At 35.2% G+C, this 18,725-nt stretch overlaps 1 protein-coding gene across 1 annotated transcript in view; it reads left to right on the top strand.

Annotated features, from left to right (window-relative positions):
* Positions 1-18,725, top strand: part of SPAG17 (sperm associated antigen 17) — a 98,960-nt gene that overhangs the window by 11,799 nt on the left and 68,436 nt on the right. Inside the window, exons 4-14 of the mRNA XM_070935327.1 lie at positions 1,254-1,385; positions 4,086-4,302; positions 6,382-6,576; positions 7,834-8,009; positions 9,021-9,161; positions 10,348-10,429; positions 12,832-12,923; positions 13,476-13,613; positions 13,701-13,811; positions 17,116-17,266; positions 17,517-17,747. Coding sequence (XP_070791428.1) covers positions 1,254-1,385; positions 4,086-4,302; positions 6,382-6,576; positions 7,834-8,009; positions 9,021-9,161; positions 10,348-10,429; positions 12,832-12,923; positions 13,476-13,613; positions 13,701-13,811; positions 17,116-17,266; positions 17,517-17,747 — 1,666 coding nt within the window. The remainder of the gene's footprint in view (positions 1-1,253; positions 1,386-4,085; positions 4,303-6,381; positions 6,577-7,833; positions 8,010-9,020; positions 9,162-10,347; positions 10,430-12,831; positions 12,924-13,475; positions 13,614-13,700; positions 13,812-17,115; positions 17,267-17,516; positions 17,748-18,725) is intronic.

The following is an 18,725-nucleotide window of genomic DNA, read 5'->3' as shown; positions in this document are numbered from 1 at the left end:
CAGATGTTTCAGGCCTTTGGTTTCTATCCTCCAATTTTTACTCCAATTTATGATTTTTCAGATTCTTGTTTCCTCATGATCACTTTGACATGTAGGTTGTTTAACATGAAAGAATGAAATGTTGCCACATTTTTTTCTCTATCTTGAACCAATCAGTGTCTCCATATAATGTTGTAAAGCAACTGCACCAACTTGACCAGATGTGTTTGCACCCCTAGGTCTTCTATAGGGCTCTCCACAGCTTGCCATAAATGACACAATAGAAGACTTAATTGTAGTCAATAAAGCAGATGCACTTTCAATGTTCTTAAGATTTTTCCATGATCCAGCATAGATTTGCAATGTGGCCACTAGGACCATGGTGCCTTCTGAGGCCTGCTTGAACATCTGGTAATTCCCTTTTGATGGTTGACATTGTTGTATGATCTTAAGGAGAATCTTGTTAGTGTAAGGGATGAAGGCAATAGCACAGTAATTGGAGCAATCCTTGGAGTTGCCCTTTTTTAGCAATACAATGAACATATACATTCCTGTAGCTATGTGTTTGTTTCCCACATTTTTGGCAGACATTTGTGATGGTTGTGGATGTCATAAGGTTGAGCAATTGCAGGATGGTATCAACACCTGGGGCCTTGTTTGGCAGTTGGCTCATTGCCCACACAACTTGAAGGGTTTTCTATTTCTATTTCTTTATTGCTGGTATACAGCTGTTCTGTATATTTTTGCCATTTGTCCTTGACCCTTTGTTGGTCAGATAGTTGTTTCCCTTGCTTGTTTTTGATGAGCAGTAAATGGTGTTAGAATCCTTTTGACTTGTGCAAATGCATTCCTAGTGTGACCCTTCATGCAGTCCTCTTCTAGCTGCTTGCAGTGCTGGTCTCAGTAAACTTTGTTGTCTTTCCTTCCTACTCTGCATTTCATCTCATTGCTTTTTCCTGTTTGCCTGCTGCTTTGGCTGCTTTTCTTCACTCAGCTGTCCTAATGGATTTATCTGAGAGCCATGTGTGCTTTTTCTCTGGCTTCTTGTATGTGTGTGTGTTCAATTGCTGTTTCAATGATAGTCAATTTAAATTCTTGTCACAGTTTGTCGGGCATCTTTTCAGTTGTATTAAAACTAGTTTTCACCCCAGTTGCATACATGGAAGGGATTTGGATGATGCCAAACCTCTTTGGTGGTACTGTCATTTTGATGTTGCATTTTGTTTGCACTGAAACAAATTCTTAAACTGTTATTATTTTGTTCCTCTTTGCAGGTGATAGAAATGGCAAAAAGCATTCTGGATTCTGGGGAAACACTTCCTGTAACTTTGATTGGAAAATTAATTAAATATCAAATGCTTTGCATCAAACAGAAAGATCTTCAGAGAAGGATTGCTGAAAAGAAGGTAGCTTAGTTTCCAGCCTATAAATACCTACCTGGGAATAAATCTTACTGGGTTCTTTATCCCTTACTTCTGAATAGACATGTATCAGTTTAGACTCTTATTGGGACAGAAGAAAAACAGTTTTGGGGAGAAAAGAATCTTTTTTGCAATGCTTTTTTTCTTATTGTTCCTCATATATAAAGCTTTAAGCTTAGTGTAGCCCTGCATTGCTGGAAATTTCCTGCTTGTATGATATATATTAATTCTTTGAATTGATTAAAAGTTACAATGAGTTGGTCACAGAGCCTTTTAAAAAACTCAAATAAATCGCCAAGATCAATAAACGACAGGATTTGGCAGCAGTGGTGTGCGCAAAGCCAATTTATTTCTGATAGCAAAACATCAGAGCAATCTGGTAGCAAACACATCTGCATATTAGAACTGATGGAAAATAATTGTAACTTGGGTGGTAGTTATTGTTGGGTGGTTTGTTCTCTGAGCTTGCTGTTTAGCTTCCAAATGTTTCAGCACCAAGCTAGGTAACTTCCTCAGTGAGATTTCACTTGAAGTGTCTTGTTTCAGTTCTTCACCACTTTTATTGATCTCATGTGATCATGTAGTCATGCCATATGACCTGTTGTGTGACTGGCTGGTCATTATATGTGAAGGCCACCAAGTGAAGAGGTGGTTGATACCGTCATTGGTTGGTCGTTGGATTGATACAGCTCCTTGTATCAATTAGAGCATTGAGGTGGGTTTGTGAGCCACCATTATTCCCAGTGGTTGTAGAATTCTGGCCATCATTTCTGATTCTCCTCTGACATTTGGTAATTTTGTTTCTATGTTGTGGTTGGCTTTATGGTGCGGTGGGGTTTGGGTGATGTGCATCCGAGTATGAAGTTTCTTGGGTAGCCGTTGTGGAGAAAGACTTCGAAAAGGTGTTTTTCTTCTGCTTTTTTTAGTGTCTCGGTGCAGTAGTGTGTCCTGGCTCTTTTGAAGAGATTATGAATGCAGCTCTTCTTTTGTGCGGTGGGAGGTGGCTGCTGGCAAAGTTGAGAATTTGATCTGTGTGAGTTGATTTTCGGCAAATGCAGGTTTCTAGTTCACCACTGTCCTGTCTTCTTATGTCAGCATCAAGGAATGAAAGTTGTTGATCCTTTTCTTCTTTGTGTGTGGCTTTGATGCCTGTGAATATGTTACTGAGTAGGTGGTGTGCTTCTTCCAGCTTGGAGCATTCAATGATGGCAAAAGTGGAAATGGTGGCTCACAAACCTACATCAATTCACTGACAAGAACTTTCTAAAACTAAGGACAAAATACAGGAGGAGAAGTGCAACAATTGTATCCAATTCTATGCTGGGCAAAAAGGATGACAACTGAAAATAAGAATCTATGAACACCGACTCAACTGACATAACCACAAATCCCTGATCTTGACCCATATTTACACCGAGCAGCACTAGCTCAACTGGGATGGAACAAAAATCATTGGCCATGCCACCACACGCCATGCACGTGAATTCATTGAAGCCTGATATTTCAACCAATGGATCTATCAACAAACATGTCGATTTGGAGGATACTACGAACCCATAAGCAGCCGTATCAATCAAGCAGCCAGCCAACGAAGGCACCAACCACCTCTTCACTTGATGATCTTCACACATAACGACCAACTGGTCACACGACAGGTCACATGGCATAATCAGCCAGTCACACGACTCACCAACCACATGAGCACATAAGGCCAATAAAAGCGGTGTAGAACTGAAACAAGACATTTCAACTGAAATCCTGCTGAGGATGTCACCTAGCTTGATACAAAATGTTCAGAAGCTAAACACCAAGCTCAGAGAACAAACTATCACCAACACATCTGAATATATCAGATCATGAAATACTGAACTAAATGAACTTGTGACTTCCTTCCAGTGCCATGGTATCTTCTTATCTGAAGAAATAGAGAACTGGAAATTATTTTTGGTGTATGCATGTACTTTTAAAGTATGTGTGCATTTAAAGTATATTTTTAAATATATCTTTGGTTTTTTTCTGCAACAATTGGTCCTTTTTCAATTTTGCAATAAAATGTGTTAGAAATAAAACCTACATAGGCATCTTAATAATAAAATTGATATTATATACTAGTTGGAGTTATGCTCAAGTGATATTTAATATTTGAGCTAATATTTATTATGGGAATGAAAAGTAAAAAATATTTAAATTTGTCAGAGCGGGTGGAGAACTGTTAAATTTGTGAAACTTGTGAAATGAATATTAAGAGAAAAAGAAACACATAGTGGTTTCCAAGTGTGTGTGTGTGTGTGTGTGTGTGTGTGTGTGTGTGTGTGTATTCAATAGTAAACATTTTCCATAGCATTCCAACAAATGAGTCAACTGCCAAGGAAAGTATATTTCAGTATTCTGTAGGAAGAATATTCTCAGTGACAGTGAGCAAGATCTCAAACATTACTCATTTTCTTCATAATGGTTTTAATTTTTCATTTCTTTTGAGATACAGATGGTAAAATTACTTTTTCGGTATAAGCATCCTCTATGATTCCATATAGTAATTTGTCTCTCTGTGACTGTAAGAAAGGGCTGTAATTGAGATATGGCTTTGATTCTTTTTTAAAAAAATGCTGATACATGGATTAAATTTTTATAACAACTTATTAACATTTACAAGAGCATAGTGATGCAATTTCTCTAATTTAACAGGCACTAGAAGAGCGAGACAAGGAGAAAGAAGAGAAGGGAAAAGGAAAAGGAAAAGCTAAGAAGGAGAAGGAGAAAGAGAAGCCTGCCAGTGCCAAGGCTGGAAAAGGAGGCAAAGGAAAACGGTCAACTGATTCACCAAATATATCAGCAACGATTGTTAAAAAGGATACCAAACTTAAAAGACGTGGGGAAGAAGATGAACTTGATAAATTCATTGGTAGGTAAAAAGTGCATTATTGTATCCCCTCCTAAAAGCAAATCTTTACATTCCAGGCTTCTTTCAGATTGTTTCATATATTATACAAAACTCACAAGTCTTAAAATAGTTGCAAGTGTTTAAGTTACTTTGAATTGTCCATTAGGCAAGGTGTTTAAAGTTGAGAGAAAAAAGGTCTTTGTGTGTGGAAGGAAAGGTGATTAGTAAATAACCATGTTTATACTCGTTTGCATTTTTACACTGAGTGAAAAAATCTCCAAATGTGCAAATTGGGCAATTATCAGGTAGAACAACTGAGTTCCACTTGGTAAAATCTTTTCTATCTTATCTAAGATACAGAGATCCCAGCAAAGCTTGCAAATATTATATAACTTTTTCTCTCATAAATAGCTGGTTGTGCTGTTGATGTTTCAGCTAAATCAGTAAATGACAGCATATGCTCAAAGGTGACATTTTAAGATTATTTTATAAAGTCCAAGAAGTACGTTCATGGTAGATACAGCTCTCGATCATGAAATTTCTGAATATGTGAATATTCAGTGAATTGAAAAATATCCTAAGCTTGCAATTTTATTCACTCCTTAATTTGAAGTTAGCCCCACTGAAGTCAGTGTGATTTGGTTTTGAGTAATATGTATAAACCAAAAATGATTTCATGTCTTTACTGAGCTGTTACATCCATATCCAAATAAAACTTCTTTATATTACCTTCCACTGGGTATAATGTAAATATGTTTGCAAGCCAACAAAGACATAGCCATAGCTTTTTGTGCCACATTTTGGAGGACACCAAGCATTGCATTGTAATAAAAATTCCCAGCAAGCTGTTCTACTGTCTCAGTAATTTGAGTTATGAATTCTTAAATTAGTTTATTGAACTTAAGTCTCCATTCTACTTTCTTTTCAGTTTTTAACCATGGCTGTTTCTATTTTTGAGAGTTAATGAGAAGTGCCCTAACCATATAGCAACTAGAGTGATAAAATTTTTTATATGATTATTGAACAATAATATCAGTCATTTCAGTTGAATATGTTACCAGGTAATATCTGGTATTTATTATAAATGAAAGAAAAATGTGAATGAATGTAAATGAAACAATTGTACAGGTATGAAATGCTATCTTCTAACCTTCTTATGATTTGTAATAAAAATCTAGCCATTCTTTTGTGACATACAATTAGTGGCAGCAAGCCTCCTGAATGTCCTCTTCTCAGAGTTCAGACTTGCCCCTGCTTGCTGGCCTTTTGCATGGCATTAAAAACCTGGTTTTACCATCAATCCTGGGGCCTGATAGTATGGTGAGCCCATTTCCTAGTTTTATTGAGTGGAGGATGTTGTGAGTTGCTATTTTACTCTCTATATGTTATTTACAATTTTGATTATTTCTTTTATTTGGATTTTGTGTGTTTTAAATTGGTAGCTGCCCCAAGTCTTATTTATTTATTTATTTATTTATTTATTTATTTATTTATTTATTTATTTATTTATTTATTTATTTACTTACTTACTTACTTACTTACTTACTTACTTACTTACTTACTTACTTACTTATTTACTTATTTACTTATTTACTTATTTATTGGTTCGATTTATATGCCACCCTTCTCCGGAGACTCAGGGCAGCTTACAATGCGATAAGCAATAGCCTTCATACGTTTGTATATATCTGCTTAGTAGGGCTTTCGCGCCCCCCCCCAAGCGGTGTTCTTTTTAATACAAAGTCAGCTTATTGCCCCCACAATCCGGGTCCTCATTTTACCTACCTCGAAAGGATGGAAGGCTGAGTCAACCTTGAGCCTGGTGAGATTTGAAGTTGCAGTAATTGCAGGCAGCTGGTGCTATTTAACAGCACTTTAGTCTGCTGTACCACCAAGGCTCATACATATGATGGATGATCATATAAAAAAATAAATGTATGCACTATATGAATATATACTGTTTGTATATGTACATGTATGTGTTTGTATGTATACATGTACACACATGTACCTGACCATCAACTGAAGATGCCAATTCAGATATTATCCCAACCATATATCTTAATTAAAGCATGGGGTCCTATGTGATGTTTCAAACAGATGATGAACCAGATGATGGCGCTCAGTATTATTTCATAATTACTGGTTTTTACAATCCTCAACTTTTACCTATACTGTCTGATCTGGGCATCAATATTGGAAGCATCATTCAGATTTCTTCCGACAATTATGAGCCACTCCAGACCTATTTAGAAACAACTACTTTGCAGGAAGAACCATCTCTTGCATCAGAAGGTAGGCTACTAATTATTACAAACATTTATATTTTTGAAGTAAAGTATTTATAATTTTTAAAAGATATGTACTTATTATTGATCTTTCTATAGATTTAAATCTTTATCTTATTTTTGGGGTCTGTTTTCTTGGGAATGACAAATAAATAGAATTTAGTGATAGAAGCATGTCCTAAAGAGAGCAAAGAATAGGCATTAGTCATGTCTTAAAAAATAGTGAAGGATCATACTAACTCCTCATCCATTGATAAAATAACAGAAATATAGTCAAGTGATTCAAGTAAAGTCTCCTGAATGATTTACACTTTTTACCAGTTTTTTTCCCCAGACTCAATTCAAAGTGTTGGTGATGTTCTTTAATTGGAATATTCTTTATTGGCCAAGTGTGATTGGACACACAAGGAATTTGTCTCTGGTGCATAAGCTCTCTGTATACATACAAACAACAAAGTGATAAGTCATAGATCATAATCATGAGATACTGTTGAATTTGAGATATGGCTTGGTAAAAATACACAAAAGAACCAGAGATTGCCTTTTAGATTACGTATTTATTCAGCTGAACAAAGATGGGCCCCTCTAACAGAGAGGAAGCCCTGAACACACAGAGATTCTTATATTTATACCTTTTTTTACATTCCACCCAGCCAGGCTGGCACATAAGAAATACAGGAATCACCCAGAAAGTCTGACACACAGTAGATAAGATATCAAGATGTTCTTAATACATATGAAGGTTCTTTAGGGACACTGGCTAATCCCTGGCATCTCAAAACATTAGGGGTCCCCCCCCCAAAACTTTGTGGCTTTTTCTTTCTTTTGCCAGCATCTCAGTTACATTTTTCTTTCTCTTCTTAAAATAATTTTCACAGTATGCATTGTAGTCAGTAGCGTTAGTAGTGAGGTGAAATACAGGATGACACTTATGTTCTATTGATTCATTGGATGGAATATAGCTGGGTTTCCATGCATACATTTTGAAAGTTTATGTGCCACTAAAAAAAAAAAAAGTACTGCAGTACTCCAGGTGAGTGCATTCTAGTGGTTCATCTTTCTTTATATCATCTTTCTATTATAATTAAATGGTTTAAGACAATTTTTTAAAAAACTGAGTTTAATGTTAATAGGAGATGAATCTTAAATTAGTAGCAGGAGTGAATAAATCCTCATTTTCTTTTTTACCAAAGTATATTTCATTTTAGCCATGGTCATACAAATATAGCACATTAATCTATTTCTGATGCAATTCAAATTGTAGAATCTGAAAACAAAAAGAAGCAAAAAGCAGATAAAGACCTAGAAACATTCTGGAAATATGTGGAGCCAATCCTGAACAATGGAAAACCAGGATCAAATATTTTTCAGATAGCTAGACTGCATCACAAAGTCCAGGAGTCTTCCTTTCCTGTGGACTGGAGCAACAATGACTTGGTGGTTAGTAGCCTGTTCTTATACACAAGGGAATTTAGTTGGGTTTAGGGACATAAAGTGTTTCAATGTTTGTCTGTAATTCAGGTCCATCATCCTAGCAACTTAAAGTTTCTTTGCTTACTGGCAATGGCCATATTTCCTGGTGAGTAAGCTTTTTAAGGGGAAATGTGCCTGTCACTGTAGTAGATAATGGGTTAGGTGAAATAGAGTTTTGGAATTTTGCTGCTTCTGATTTGTTTTCTCTAATGGAAGAGGGGTATTCTTAAGGTTAATTTCTCAAACTTTGCCCACTCCACTGATGTTCATACCATTGAATAATTTCTGGCCATGACTATTGACCTTATTGTTTTTCCTGTGTTCTCATATACCTCTTGATAAAGTTTATTATCAAAAAATTGTTTGACATAATAGGAGAAAATAATGCAAATTATGATAAAGATGGATTACAGTATTTAATCCATCAAAGTGAAATAAAATGTTTGAAAATGTTCCAAAGTTTTCTGGACACAGCTGAAACAAGCATGTATAACCAGATTTAGAAATGTAAATAGTACAGATGGGCAATCCAGAAGGAAGAAACTAATTGCCTAAGAATATTTGTGATCCTGTTTGTTCTCCTGTAAGACCATGTGCATATTTCCTTTACAAATCAAAATAATTCCCCATGAGAAAATTCTCTACAATGGATGTTGTGGGAAAAAATTATTTTTAGCAATGATCTGAGAAGATTCGATTCTTGAATTATAATAGATTAAAGAGACAGCTGTGTATTGTAATTCTTCCAAAATAAAAAAGGAATATTAATAATTTAAACCATTCAATCTGAACAGCACAAAAACCATATTTCATTATATTGTTAAATTGGATGCATATTGTTGCTAAAAATTTTACTCCATTTGCCTGTTGCTTATACTTAAGTATTCACTTGAGTAGAACAATAAAAAACTGGGATATAAAATGAATAAGCAAATAACTATTGTAAACTCTACATTTTCTTTGTCTTCTATTACATAGCTTGAAACTGGAACAGACATCTTTGAAAATGTTGCATGTTTAATGTATGACTGCCTGGATTGGAAAAGACAACACCAGAATTACTTGAAATCAACTAGATTTATTAATGTACCTGTGGTAGAAAAGAAGAGTAAATTAGAGGTTTGTGGTAAATAGCCAAACATATTGTAATATTCTATGTAAAATCTGGTATGGAAATATATTTTGCTTAAAATCCCATCATTTGGATATTGTTAAAACCTATATCATAGTTCAGAGCTAAATCTAGTGATGGAGTAATTACTGTTGAATTGTTCCTTCAATTTACTGGATATTACTAATAACCTGCTAGACTGGCAAGATATTCATCTATTTTATTATTACAAAATTAATATAGCAGCCTATCCCAAAATGATAGGTAGTGTACAGACAACATATAAAGAAATAAAAACAATGCCATCAATCCCCATTAGAAACATTCAACTAAAATTTACTTTAAAAAATAATTTATATTAAATAAAGGAATTGGATAGGCTATTAAAACCAATAAAAAAAGTTAGCCCAAGTTCAACTACTAGACCTCAAATATCTCGGGGGAAATGGATTTTAATATCTTTCTGAAGCTCAGCAGTGCGAAGGGAATCTGCACTGGGAGTAAGCTTTTCCACTGTCAAACAGCCACCACCAAGAAGGTCTGCTTTTGGTTTCTCAGGCTGGGACACTGACTGAGCAATGAATCACAAGTATATTGATGATACATTATCCTGAACTGACTGATTGCTTCTCTCAGCAGTTTTACCTAGATGTTGAATAGCAGGAGGGGGAAAAGTGAGCCATAGCAGTAGCTATAGTATGGCCATGGACAGGATCACTTCCCCAGCCAATAACTATGGACTAGAGCTGCTCTGTTATGAAGAAGTTGAATCATCATAAAACAGCAATCCTACTTCCAGTTGTTACTGGTGATCCAGGAGGAAACCATGGTCAGTGCAGTCATATAATTGTTAAGAGATCTAATAGGATTTAGAGTGGGCATATTTCTTCTCTTCTAGTCCAGGTAAAAGTCATTTGCTAGAGCTAACCTTGCCCAGTTTTGAACCCTGAGGAGTGTTAATTATAGCTGAATCAAGATATGGCCTCTTCAAGAGCAGATGCTCTGTTGCTTCTTTGAAGGAAGCCAATACCATGCATTCTTTCAAAGAAAGATCTTTAATCCACTTACATCCCTCAGTGTTCCCAGAGCGATACTTGGGGTCTTGCCCACATAATTTTGTTCTTTTATTTCAGCTGTAACAAGGTTAAAGCATAAACATGGGATATTTTATTATAATTCATTTTATTTCACTAGGTACATATGACTGTTCCAGTTACTCCTACAAAAAAAAAACTGGCTGTAGATGAGCCTGTGCCACTCCCAGTTTTAACTGCAGGTACATGTAAAGTAACTTGAGTTATTGTGCAAAAATTATCAGAACAATTCCTTTTCACTGATTTAGGAAAGTATACAATAACATTGTACAAATCTTTGCTGATATCCATGGGAATATTTCTGATGATCTTTTCATTCCTGGGTTCTCTATATAGTTGTACATACGTATTAACATGACAGATAACCTCAGAATTTTCTGTCCCTGTTGCCATTGATCATTAACTGCTGAAAGTATTTTCTCTAGCTTTATAAGCATAAAGTACACTTTATGAAGATTACTGACATACTCCAGAAAGTAGATGATAAATCTGAGTCCCATGAAGAATGAAATTGCTGTTCTTTAATAGGCACTGACTACTTACATTTCCTACTTAACCACAAAATGGTTAAGTAGCAAACCCATACTCCTAGAGCTCTGTGAAATCCTTCTGTGGATGACTAGAACATACAGCTTGCAAATTAGATAACCAACATGATTAAGTGTGTTGTTGGGTACTGTATACGATATTTCCAGGCTATTCCAAGCCAGAGTGAGTACCCATTATAATAATAAGTTATAATAAGATTGTTGTTATTCTCCTGTAAATCAGTCTTGACTCCTAATGACTACATAGACAGATTCAACAGGTCCATTCAGGGTTTTTGGCAACATTTTTTGGAAATGCTTTGCTAGTACCTGGTAGAATTCTTTTTTTATTTCCTAATCTAGCTCTGAGAGAAAGTAACTATTGGCTTTTAAGTATTAACCATTGCACCAAATTGACCCTGCAGTTAGGAAGTTAAAGTTAATTTTTTTTTTAAAAAATGAAGGCTGTTCATAATCAAAGAATGAGAAAACAATCCCTAATAATAAGATAAACATTGGCAGATAAACAGCAACTGTGGCACTCATTGAATTTAAGATGAAACGATTAAATTTAAAATGCCCAGTTGAGCTGAATAATTCTCATAATGAGTTTGGCATTATAGAAGTCTCTGTATGGAAAAAACAACAACCCTGAAGTGCCATACTAGGGATTGTTTTCTCATTGTTCAATTATGAACAGCCCTCAAATTTTGAAAAGTAGTAGTATATATAATTATTTAGAATAAAATTCATATGTACTTTTGGAAAAAGCAGGATCCTTTATAAAGTTGCTGAAACTTAATCATTCCAATCATCCAATTGATAGGAAAGGATCAAGTAGACATGGTATGTCTCAGCTCTTCAAGAACTTTGTAGATCTCAAAAAAAAGTTAAAGAAAGAGGCACTGATTTTGATAAATTATGGCATTTAAACTGGAATAAATGTGAATTATTTTGTTCACAAGTTTTCCTGCAAATTAATCACAACTGACATCCATGATTTTTGTCCTATTTATTTATTTGTTTATTAATCAAATTTATATAGCTGTCCATCTCATGGGAAGTGATTCTGAATAACAATTATATTAGTTATATAGTGTCAGCCCTATAAAATAAAGAAACCAGTACAACATAGATCAATATTGCTTTTATTCTAATAGAATCTTGCAAGTTTGAATGTGCTTTCTGCCTCCCTCAGTTTATTTTTGTATGACTTAGGGAGAGGCCTGTCTGAGGTATTTTCTCTATTTCCTTGGAACTGCTCAAATCATGGCCATTGCTATGATAGCAGTTTTTCTTCCTGTCCTTCAATGCCATTCCCTATGCTTTTTGCCAAAAGTCTTTTACCACTTTGATAACAGGGCATGGATATGATGGTTTCAGTGAAGTAAATTTTCATTGCAGCAATGATCAACAGGGAATGGATGGCACGTTTTCTGAATATTTGCTAGTATTGCTTGTTGGTTTCTCATCCTCTTAGAAAAAGCAAGAGGCAGTATGACTTGAAGAAACAGGAGAGATCATGTAGGGCAATTGAGTCAGTAGACCAACTCTTTACATTTTAAGGATCAAGCAAAGTATGAGCAGGGTTGCCAGTTATATCAACTGAAAGTATCCTCAAACCAGATGATGTTTAAATTAAGAACGTCAAAGAGGTTTCAGACAATCACAGACTAAACATATCATAATCTTTCAAGAGTTTGTACTGCTGGTTTTCCATCATAAGGCTCACCATTGTGAATCAAAGTCTTGATTTGATGCCTTGCACACCTTCAGGAAGATTTTCTTCCTTTTGTTAAGGTTGTTTAATATAGTTGTTTAAAAAATTATTGTCTGTAGATTGAGAGAAAAACCTTTCAGTTACTCAAACAGAGCTTGCTTGCTTTGGCCTCAAACAAAAGGACCTATTGCAAAGGGAATCACTTGCTTATTTTGAGAAGTAGGAATATTCATAGTGTATAATATATTCAGATTGTATTTACTGGTAGCTCTGTATACCTAAATGTTTTAACACATTTTTAAATTTTATTTTTATTAAAATAATTTTATTATTACAGATGTAGACATGAGGTACTACAACGATCTCCTGAGTTGTGTCCCTGATGAGGTGGTTTCTGTTGCTTTATTACTGGAGTGTATGTTGCAGCAGGTAAGCAAACATAAGCTATACAAGTAGTCCTTGAGTTACGAATGTAATGGAGCCTTCCAATTACATTCGTAACCTGAGGATTCATAGGAATGAATCTCATAACTTGAACATGATCACTCCCAGCTATCACCCATGCATTTGCTAATCAAATGCGCAGGTTGTTAAATGCACATGAGGTATCTTAGGGTGGGGAAGGCCATGTGAGGCCTAATAATGGAACAGGTCACCTTCTTAAGACCTCTTTAATTTAAAACAGGATAATAAGTCACAGTTTGTGCTTTACAGTTTCTAATTTCCTAGAAAAGAAGTTTTAAAACAAAGGGGGAAAAACAAGAGCAGTGAGATGGAGAACAGACAATGAAGGGTTAAGTGTTAAAACTACAATGCAGAGGGAGGGGACAATCTATTTGCCTCTTGAAAAAGCACCTCTTGGTTGAGGAATACCTGTATTGATGGTACAAATTCTGTAACTGTAATATTTTTAATAATTCCTTCAACATGTTTTTATCCCAGATCATTGGAATAATGACATAAAATATTTATTTGTGCTAGGTTGTTGCATCAGAAGAAAATCTTACACCACCAAGTCTAGTGATTCCACTGCCACGTGAAGATGGATTGGATCATACCATTGCCAGTCATATTGTTTCAATTCTACCTTCACTTGCCCTTCCTGAGAATGAAAAAATGGTATGATTTAATACTTTTATAAAAATTTAATACTTCTATAAAAATTATAAACAAGTTTTTAAACGCATGCTTCCTTTCCTTTGACAGGAGCTTTATAATTCCTTTTATTCTGAAAATGATGAAAAAGTTACGGCTCCCAGAGGGCCTCTAATATTAAACTATCATGATAATTTGTCTCGGAAGCTACACTACCTAAAGGTATAATATAACATTTATCAGTTTTTTCCCATGAATAATACAAAAATAGAGAAATGAAAGAAAGAATACTTCATTATAAATATGCCAAATTCCAAAAGAATGCATAAACTGTAAGTACCTAGAGTTCTCTGCAAAGGCAAAATCTATGTTCATATAAAACTAATAATAAAATTATTCCATGTGATTAGATTCCCCAATGTAAAATACTAAAATATCTCATAAGTTGCTTTTAAGAACAATTTTTTACTTTGTTTTTCTACTTTATCTTGAAAATCAAGACAAAAACTAAAAATCATGAAGATCAACCAAGAAATTTTTTTAAAAAGATACTTAGTGTATAAATATGTATTGATTTTAAGGGTAAAATTTAAGTATATATTTTTTAAAGATCCAGGTTCAAGACACAATATTTTAGCAGAAATGTTAATTGATACTAACAGTAAATGATGACCTAGTTTAAACAAATATATGCATGGGACTTTGTGCAGAGGTATGGCAGACTTGAGATGTCTCCCTGAGTGGAATTCCACTCCCTGAGTGGAATTTACTACCATGATTCAAACTGAGGACCAGTAAGTAGACAAAGACAGGATGGGAGATGATACATATGTTGTCTGGATGACTGCTTCTCACGAGCCAACCACATGAAAGCAGTTTTCTCCATGTGATGAGGGAGTTAGTCATTTTGCTTGCAATCATAGCGGAGCTTCTTAAAGGACCCAAAGTTCACTAAAATCACTGTCTAATCTCTTTTGGAAATTCCCTATCGTAAAGTTGTGAGAGACTTTCAGAATAACAAGTTGGAAAAGTCAACAGTAAGTTTATCTTCAACTCTGAACAGAAGAAAAACTAGCTGTAAGCCTAAGAACATAAAGAATTTGATAAACAACAAGCTAAATAAGATTTTCATCTAAGAAAGTTAGAAACGGATTAAGGGTCCAGATAAATTTGGAATATTAATTTTTACCATAAAATTTTGGGATGGACTATACGAAATAAATAGCTTCTTATGGGAAACAGATTTTTTAGGCTACCTTGGTTATTGTATATCATAAAAAGACAAGTCTCTTTATGATTTTAGAAACTGGCTACTAAAGATTTCAAACATAAAGGGAAAAATACAAGCCTGTTCTTAATGTTGTTTAATACCGCCACTTATAAAATGGCACAAAATGTTATTTGAAAATTAAAGGATTCCTTGAGGAATGGAGCTAGATGCCAGCCCTAGAGGCCATTTTTTCCTTTGGATCTTCAGGGCTGCCACACTTTGAGGATGGGCATGCTGTGGGAACTGGGAGGGGGGATTGAATGGTGACGGGGTAAGCTGTATAGCCATAACAACAACATTTTTTCACTGGGAGTCAAGGACATTCAACCTGCATCTGGAGAGGCATGGCTGGGAAACTACTCCAGTTAGGATGGTGACCTGATTGGACCATGTGATGGACATGTGGGTGCAGGGGAAAGGTCTTAGACTTTCCCTTGGGTGGGGAAAACCCGGGAGACTTCAGATTTGGGTTTTCCCAGATGTGCCAATATGGCATCTCTAATGAAATGGAACTTTGAGGAAATGCCTGCCTCAGAATCTTATTTGGTTGGGGGTGTTACTTGAAACCCCGACACTAGAAATTAGTAATTGCAATTTCAATGATGTCAGTAATGATGTCTGCTTCTATGAATAGAATATTTCCAAAAAATATTAATGGAGAAATGTTTTGCATCCTGACTTTCTTAGCATCCCTTCAGGAAACAGACACAGTTCTTAGGAAAATACAGTACTAACTATTTGGAGGATTTGTTGCTACAAGTCTCAACAGCAAGGCCGCAGGAGATAGCAGAGAAAAAGGCAAAACACAAAAACAGGAACTATTTGTAGATAAGCTGGCAGAATTCAGATGCTCCATTTGCTTCTATTAAGGGAAAATTTACTGTGTGATTTAAATTCCCTTCCTGCTAAATGTATGCAAGTCTGCCAATCTTTAGTCAGTTCAACATCTTGCTACTTGATTGCAAGTTGCACACTTTAGTGGGGTGGAGAGATCCCAGGAGGAATTGCTGGGGAGGACCAAATGAGTGCCTGAAGCAGCCTGTGTTGTAGCTGGGTCTGATTCCAACGGCATGAAAGAATGACAGGTGTGGAACAGATTTGACAAGATGACTGAATGTGGAACTACAAATGACAGGCCAAGAGAATGATTTGAAAAAGAACTCTTTACTGGATATGCAAAAGAAACTGGCTGACATTTTAAAAATTAAATATGAAAAACAAATGATAAGCTAAGAGAATGACCTGGAAAATATTTTCTTATTGGATCCACAAAAAAGACTTATTAAAACCTTGAAGAAATCTATGCAATGGGATGAAGACGAATTGAAGAGAAATTAGATCCTATGATAATATCTGATTAAATTAAAGATTAAAACTGTTAAAAGTACAAGGAAGGAATATAAAGTTGATTTATTTGTTCAAGATTAAAATAAAACTTTTTTTAAAGTTCTGGCAACCTTTATAGACACCAAGATTCAAACATTGATGTTTTATGGATTTGCTTATCAATATGGGATAGGATATGGGATGAAAAGTAACCTTATAAGAGGTGAAAAGTTACTAAATTTGTCTATACTTGTCATGAAGGTTGGAAGTCATTTCTTTATATATATATGTATGTATGTATGTATGTATGTATGTATGTATGTATGTGTGTGTGTATATATATATATATAAATCCTATTTTGGATAGATCTATCCGAAATAGATCTATCTTAGCCTCCTTAGTCTCCCAATGGGCAGCAGAGTGTTTGCTGGCTGCCAGAAAAAAAAAAGCCTAGAAATTAGTGGATTGTGATTTCACTGCTTATGAAACATCAATAGGCAATCCTATAGTAGGACTTATAAAATGGCACAAAATGTTATCCAACACAATCAATCAAGAAGCTATCACTAGCATATGCAATACATATTAACCCTGTGTTATTTAAATATGTAGAGCTAGAGTTCACGTTTTTACATTTTCATTTTCCGAAGTGTATGTTTATAGAATTGTATATTTTAGGACATCACATTTAAGTCTGGTCTTGCCTTTCAAAAAAACTAAGAAGCAAAATGAGTATGTGAAGCTTTTGCTAGGCATAATGCATCTGTATTGCCTTAACCCCTTCCCTGGAAGCAGTAGTGTCATTCCAATGCCCCAAAGAGATAGAGAAAAAAGCAAAAAGCACTTGTTATGTTCCCCAGTATAAAAAGTTGCTCAATCCTCCTTTCAGTAGCACAATCAGTGAAGTTTCATGTTTCTCTTCACTTAAGGTAAAAGATGGTTTAGACCCAATAAAGATTGAAGAGGAAATGATGGAAAAGCTGCCTTTGATGGAACTTCTTAAATTCCCTCTTCCATCACCTGCAAACAATACCAAACGCCTTGCCAGACTTCATGAACTCATGCACTATTGTACTGATGGTAATATTATTCTTTTATTGGCTTACTGTTTCCAAAGTAGCCCAAATTTTTGTTATATTGAATTGCTCTGGGAAGTAGAATAATTTCCTCTTTTATGTGATACTTTTTTTTTTTTTTTGCTTCTGGGAATGCATTGGTTGGAATAAATTTGAATCAGCCATGAATGATAAGCAGATTTCTGACAAAATAAAAAGTGGATGCAGGCAATTTAAACAGACATTTTTCTTTCTGTGGCTTAATTTTCTTGTAGAACATATGAATTGGGCTGAAGTAGAACGAGCCTTTCGAGTATTTACTTTTGAAAGTTTGAAGCTGACAAAAGTCGATAACTCTGGGCGGCTTGAAAGTTCTGGCAAGATGCTTGGTGGTGATGATGAGGTGTCTTATATCCCATGGGACAATCCTGCTAGGTTTGCTAGACAACTGAGACAAGAATTAATTAGCAAAAAGGTTTCTAAAGAACTTAATCAGAATAATTCAGGTAAATAAATTTTAGATGTATTTTGTGAATATATTAAAGCACAATGCTTATAATTTCTTGAATTATTATTAAAAAATTATATTGTAAGAAAATCAGAACATACTGGCATTTTAACAGTTGTGGTCACTAAATGATATAGCTTCCAAAATTCCACACACAACCATAGAACATAGAATAAAAGAGTTGGAAGGGACCTTGGAGGTCTTCCAGTCCAATCCCCTGCTCGACCAGGAGACCCTATACCATTTCAAATAAATGATTATCCAGTTTCTTTGAAAGCCTCCAGTGATGGAACACCCAAAATGTCTGAAGGCAAGTTGTTCCTTTAGTTGATTGCTCTCACTGTTAGGAAAGTTCTCCTTAGTTCTAGGTTGCTTCCCTTAATTAGTTTCCATCCATTGTTTCTCGCCTTGCCTTTTGGTGCTTTGGCTAATAGACTTTGACCCCCTCATTTTTGTAGGAGCCCCTCAAATATTGCAACACTGTCATGTCTTCTCTAGTCTAAGTGAAAAAAAATGGCTACCAAGGGAGAGCTTTCAAGATGGCTGCATTGACTATAGAGAATATGAGATGGAAGAAAAACCCACCCAAAGACAAAGAAAGAGCAGTTTGCAAGACAATGGTGCAGAAAGATAATTGCTAGCTAAACAGACAGTATTAGGACTGGGAAACTAAGCTGAAAGAGGATTGAAAGGCAAGGTGGGGACAGATTTTGGAGTATCTGGATTTGAGTTGACACAATCAGGAAATAGAAACTACTTTGCAGGTGGAGGGAACATATTTTAATTGCTCCTCTATAGTAAAATTTTAAAATTGTAATTCAGCATAACAAAATGTAGCAATATTTTGCACTTTAGTGTGCAGAAAGCTGAGGAAATCTTGACACAAGGCACAAAATCAGGGAAGGGAACTACTGTCTCAGAATTTCCACTTCCTCTTGGAACAGTAAATTACTCATGAGCAGGGACATCAAGTGAG

The sequence above is a fragment of the Pituophis catenifer genome, unplaced genomic scaffold (genome assembly GCF_029215685.1).
Source record: "Pituophis catenifer annectens isolate HBS135680 unplaced genomic scaffold, rPitCat1.0.hap2 SCAF_2, whole genome shotgun sequence".
NCBI classification, from domain to species: Eukaryota; Metazoa; Chordata; class Lepidosauria; order Squamata; family Colubridae; genus Pituophis; species Pituophis catenifer.
This window is presented reverse-complemented; position numbering and strand designations above follow the sequence as displayed.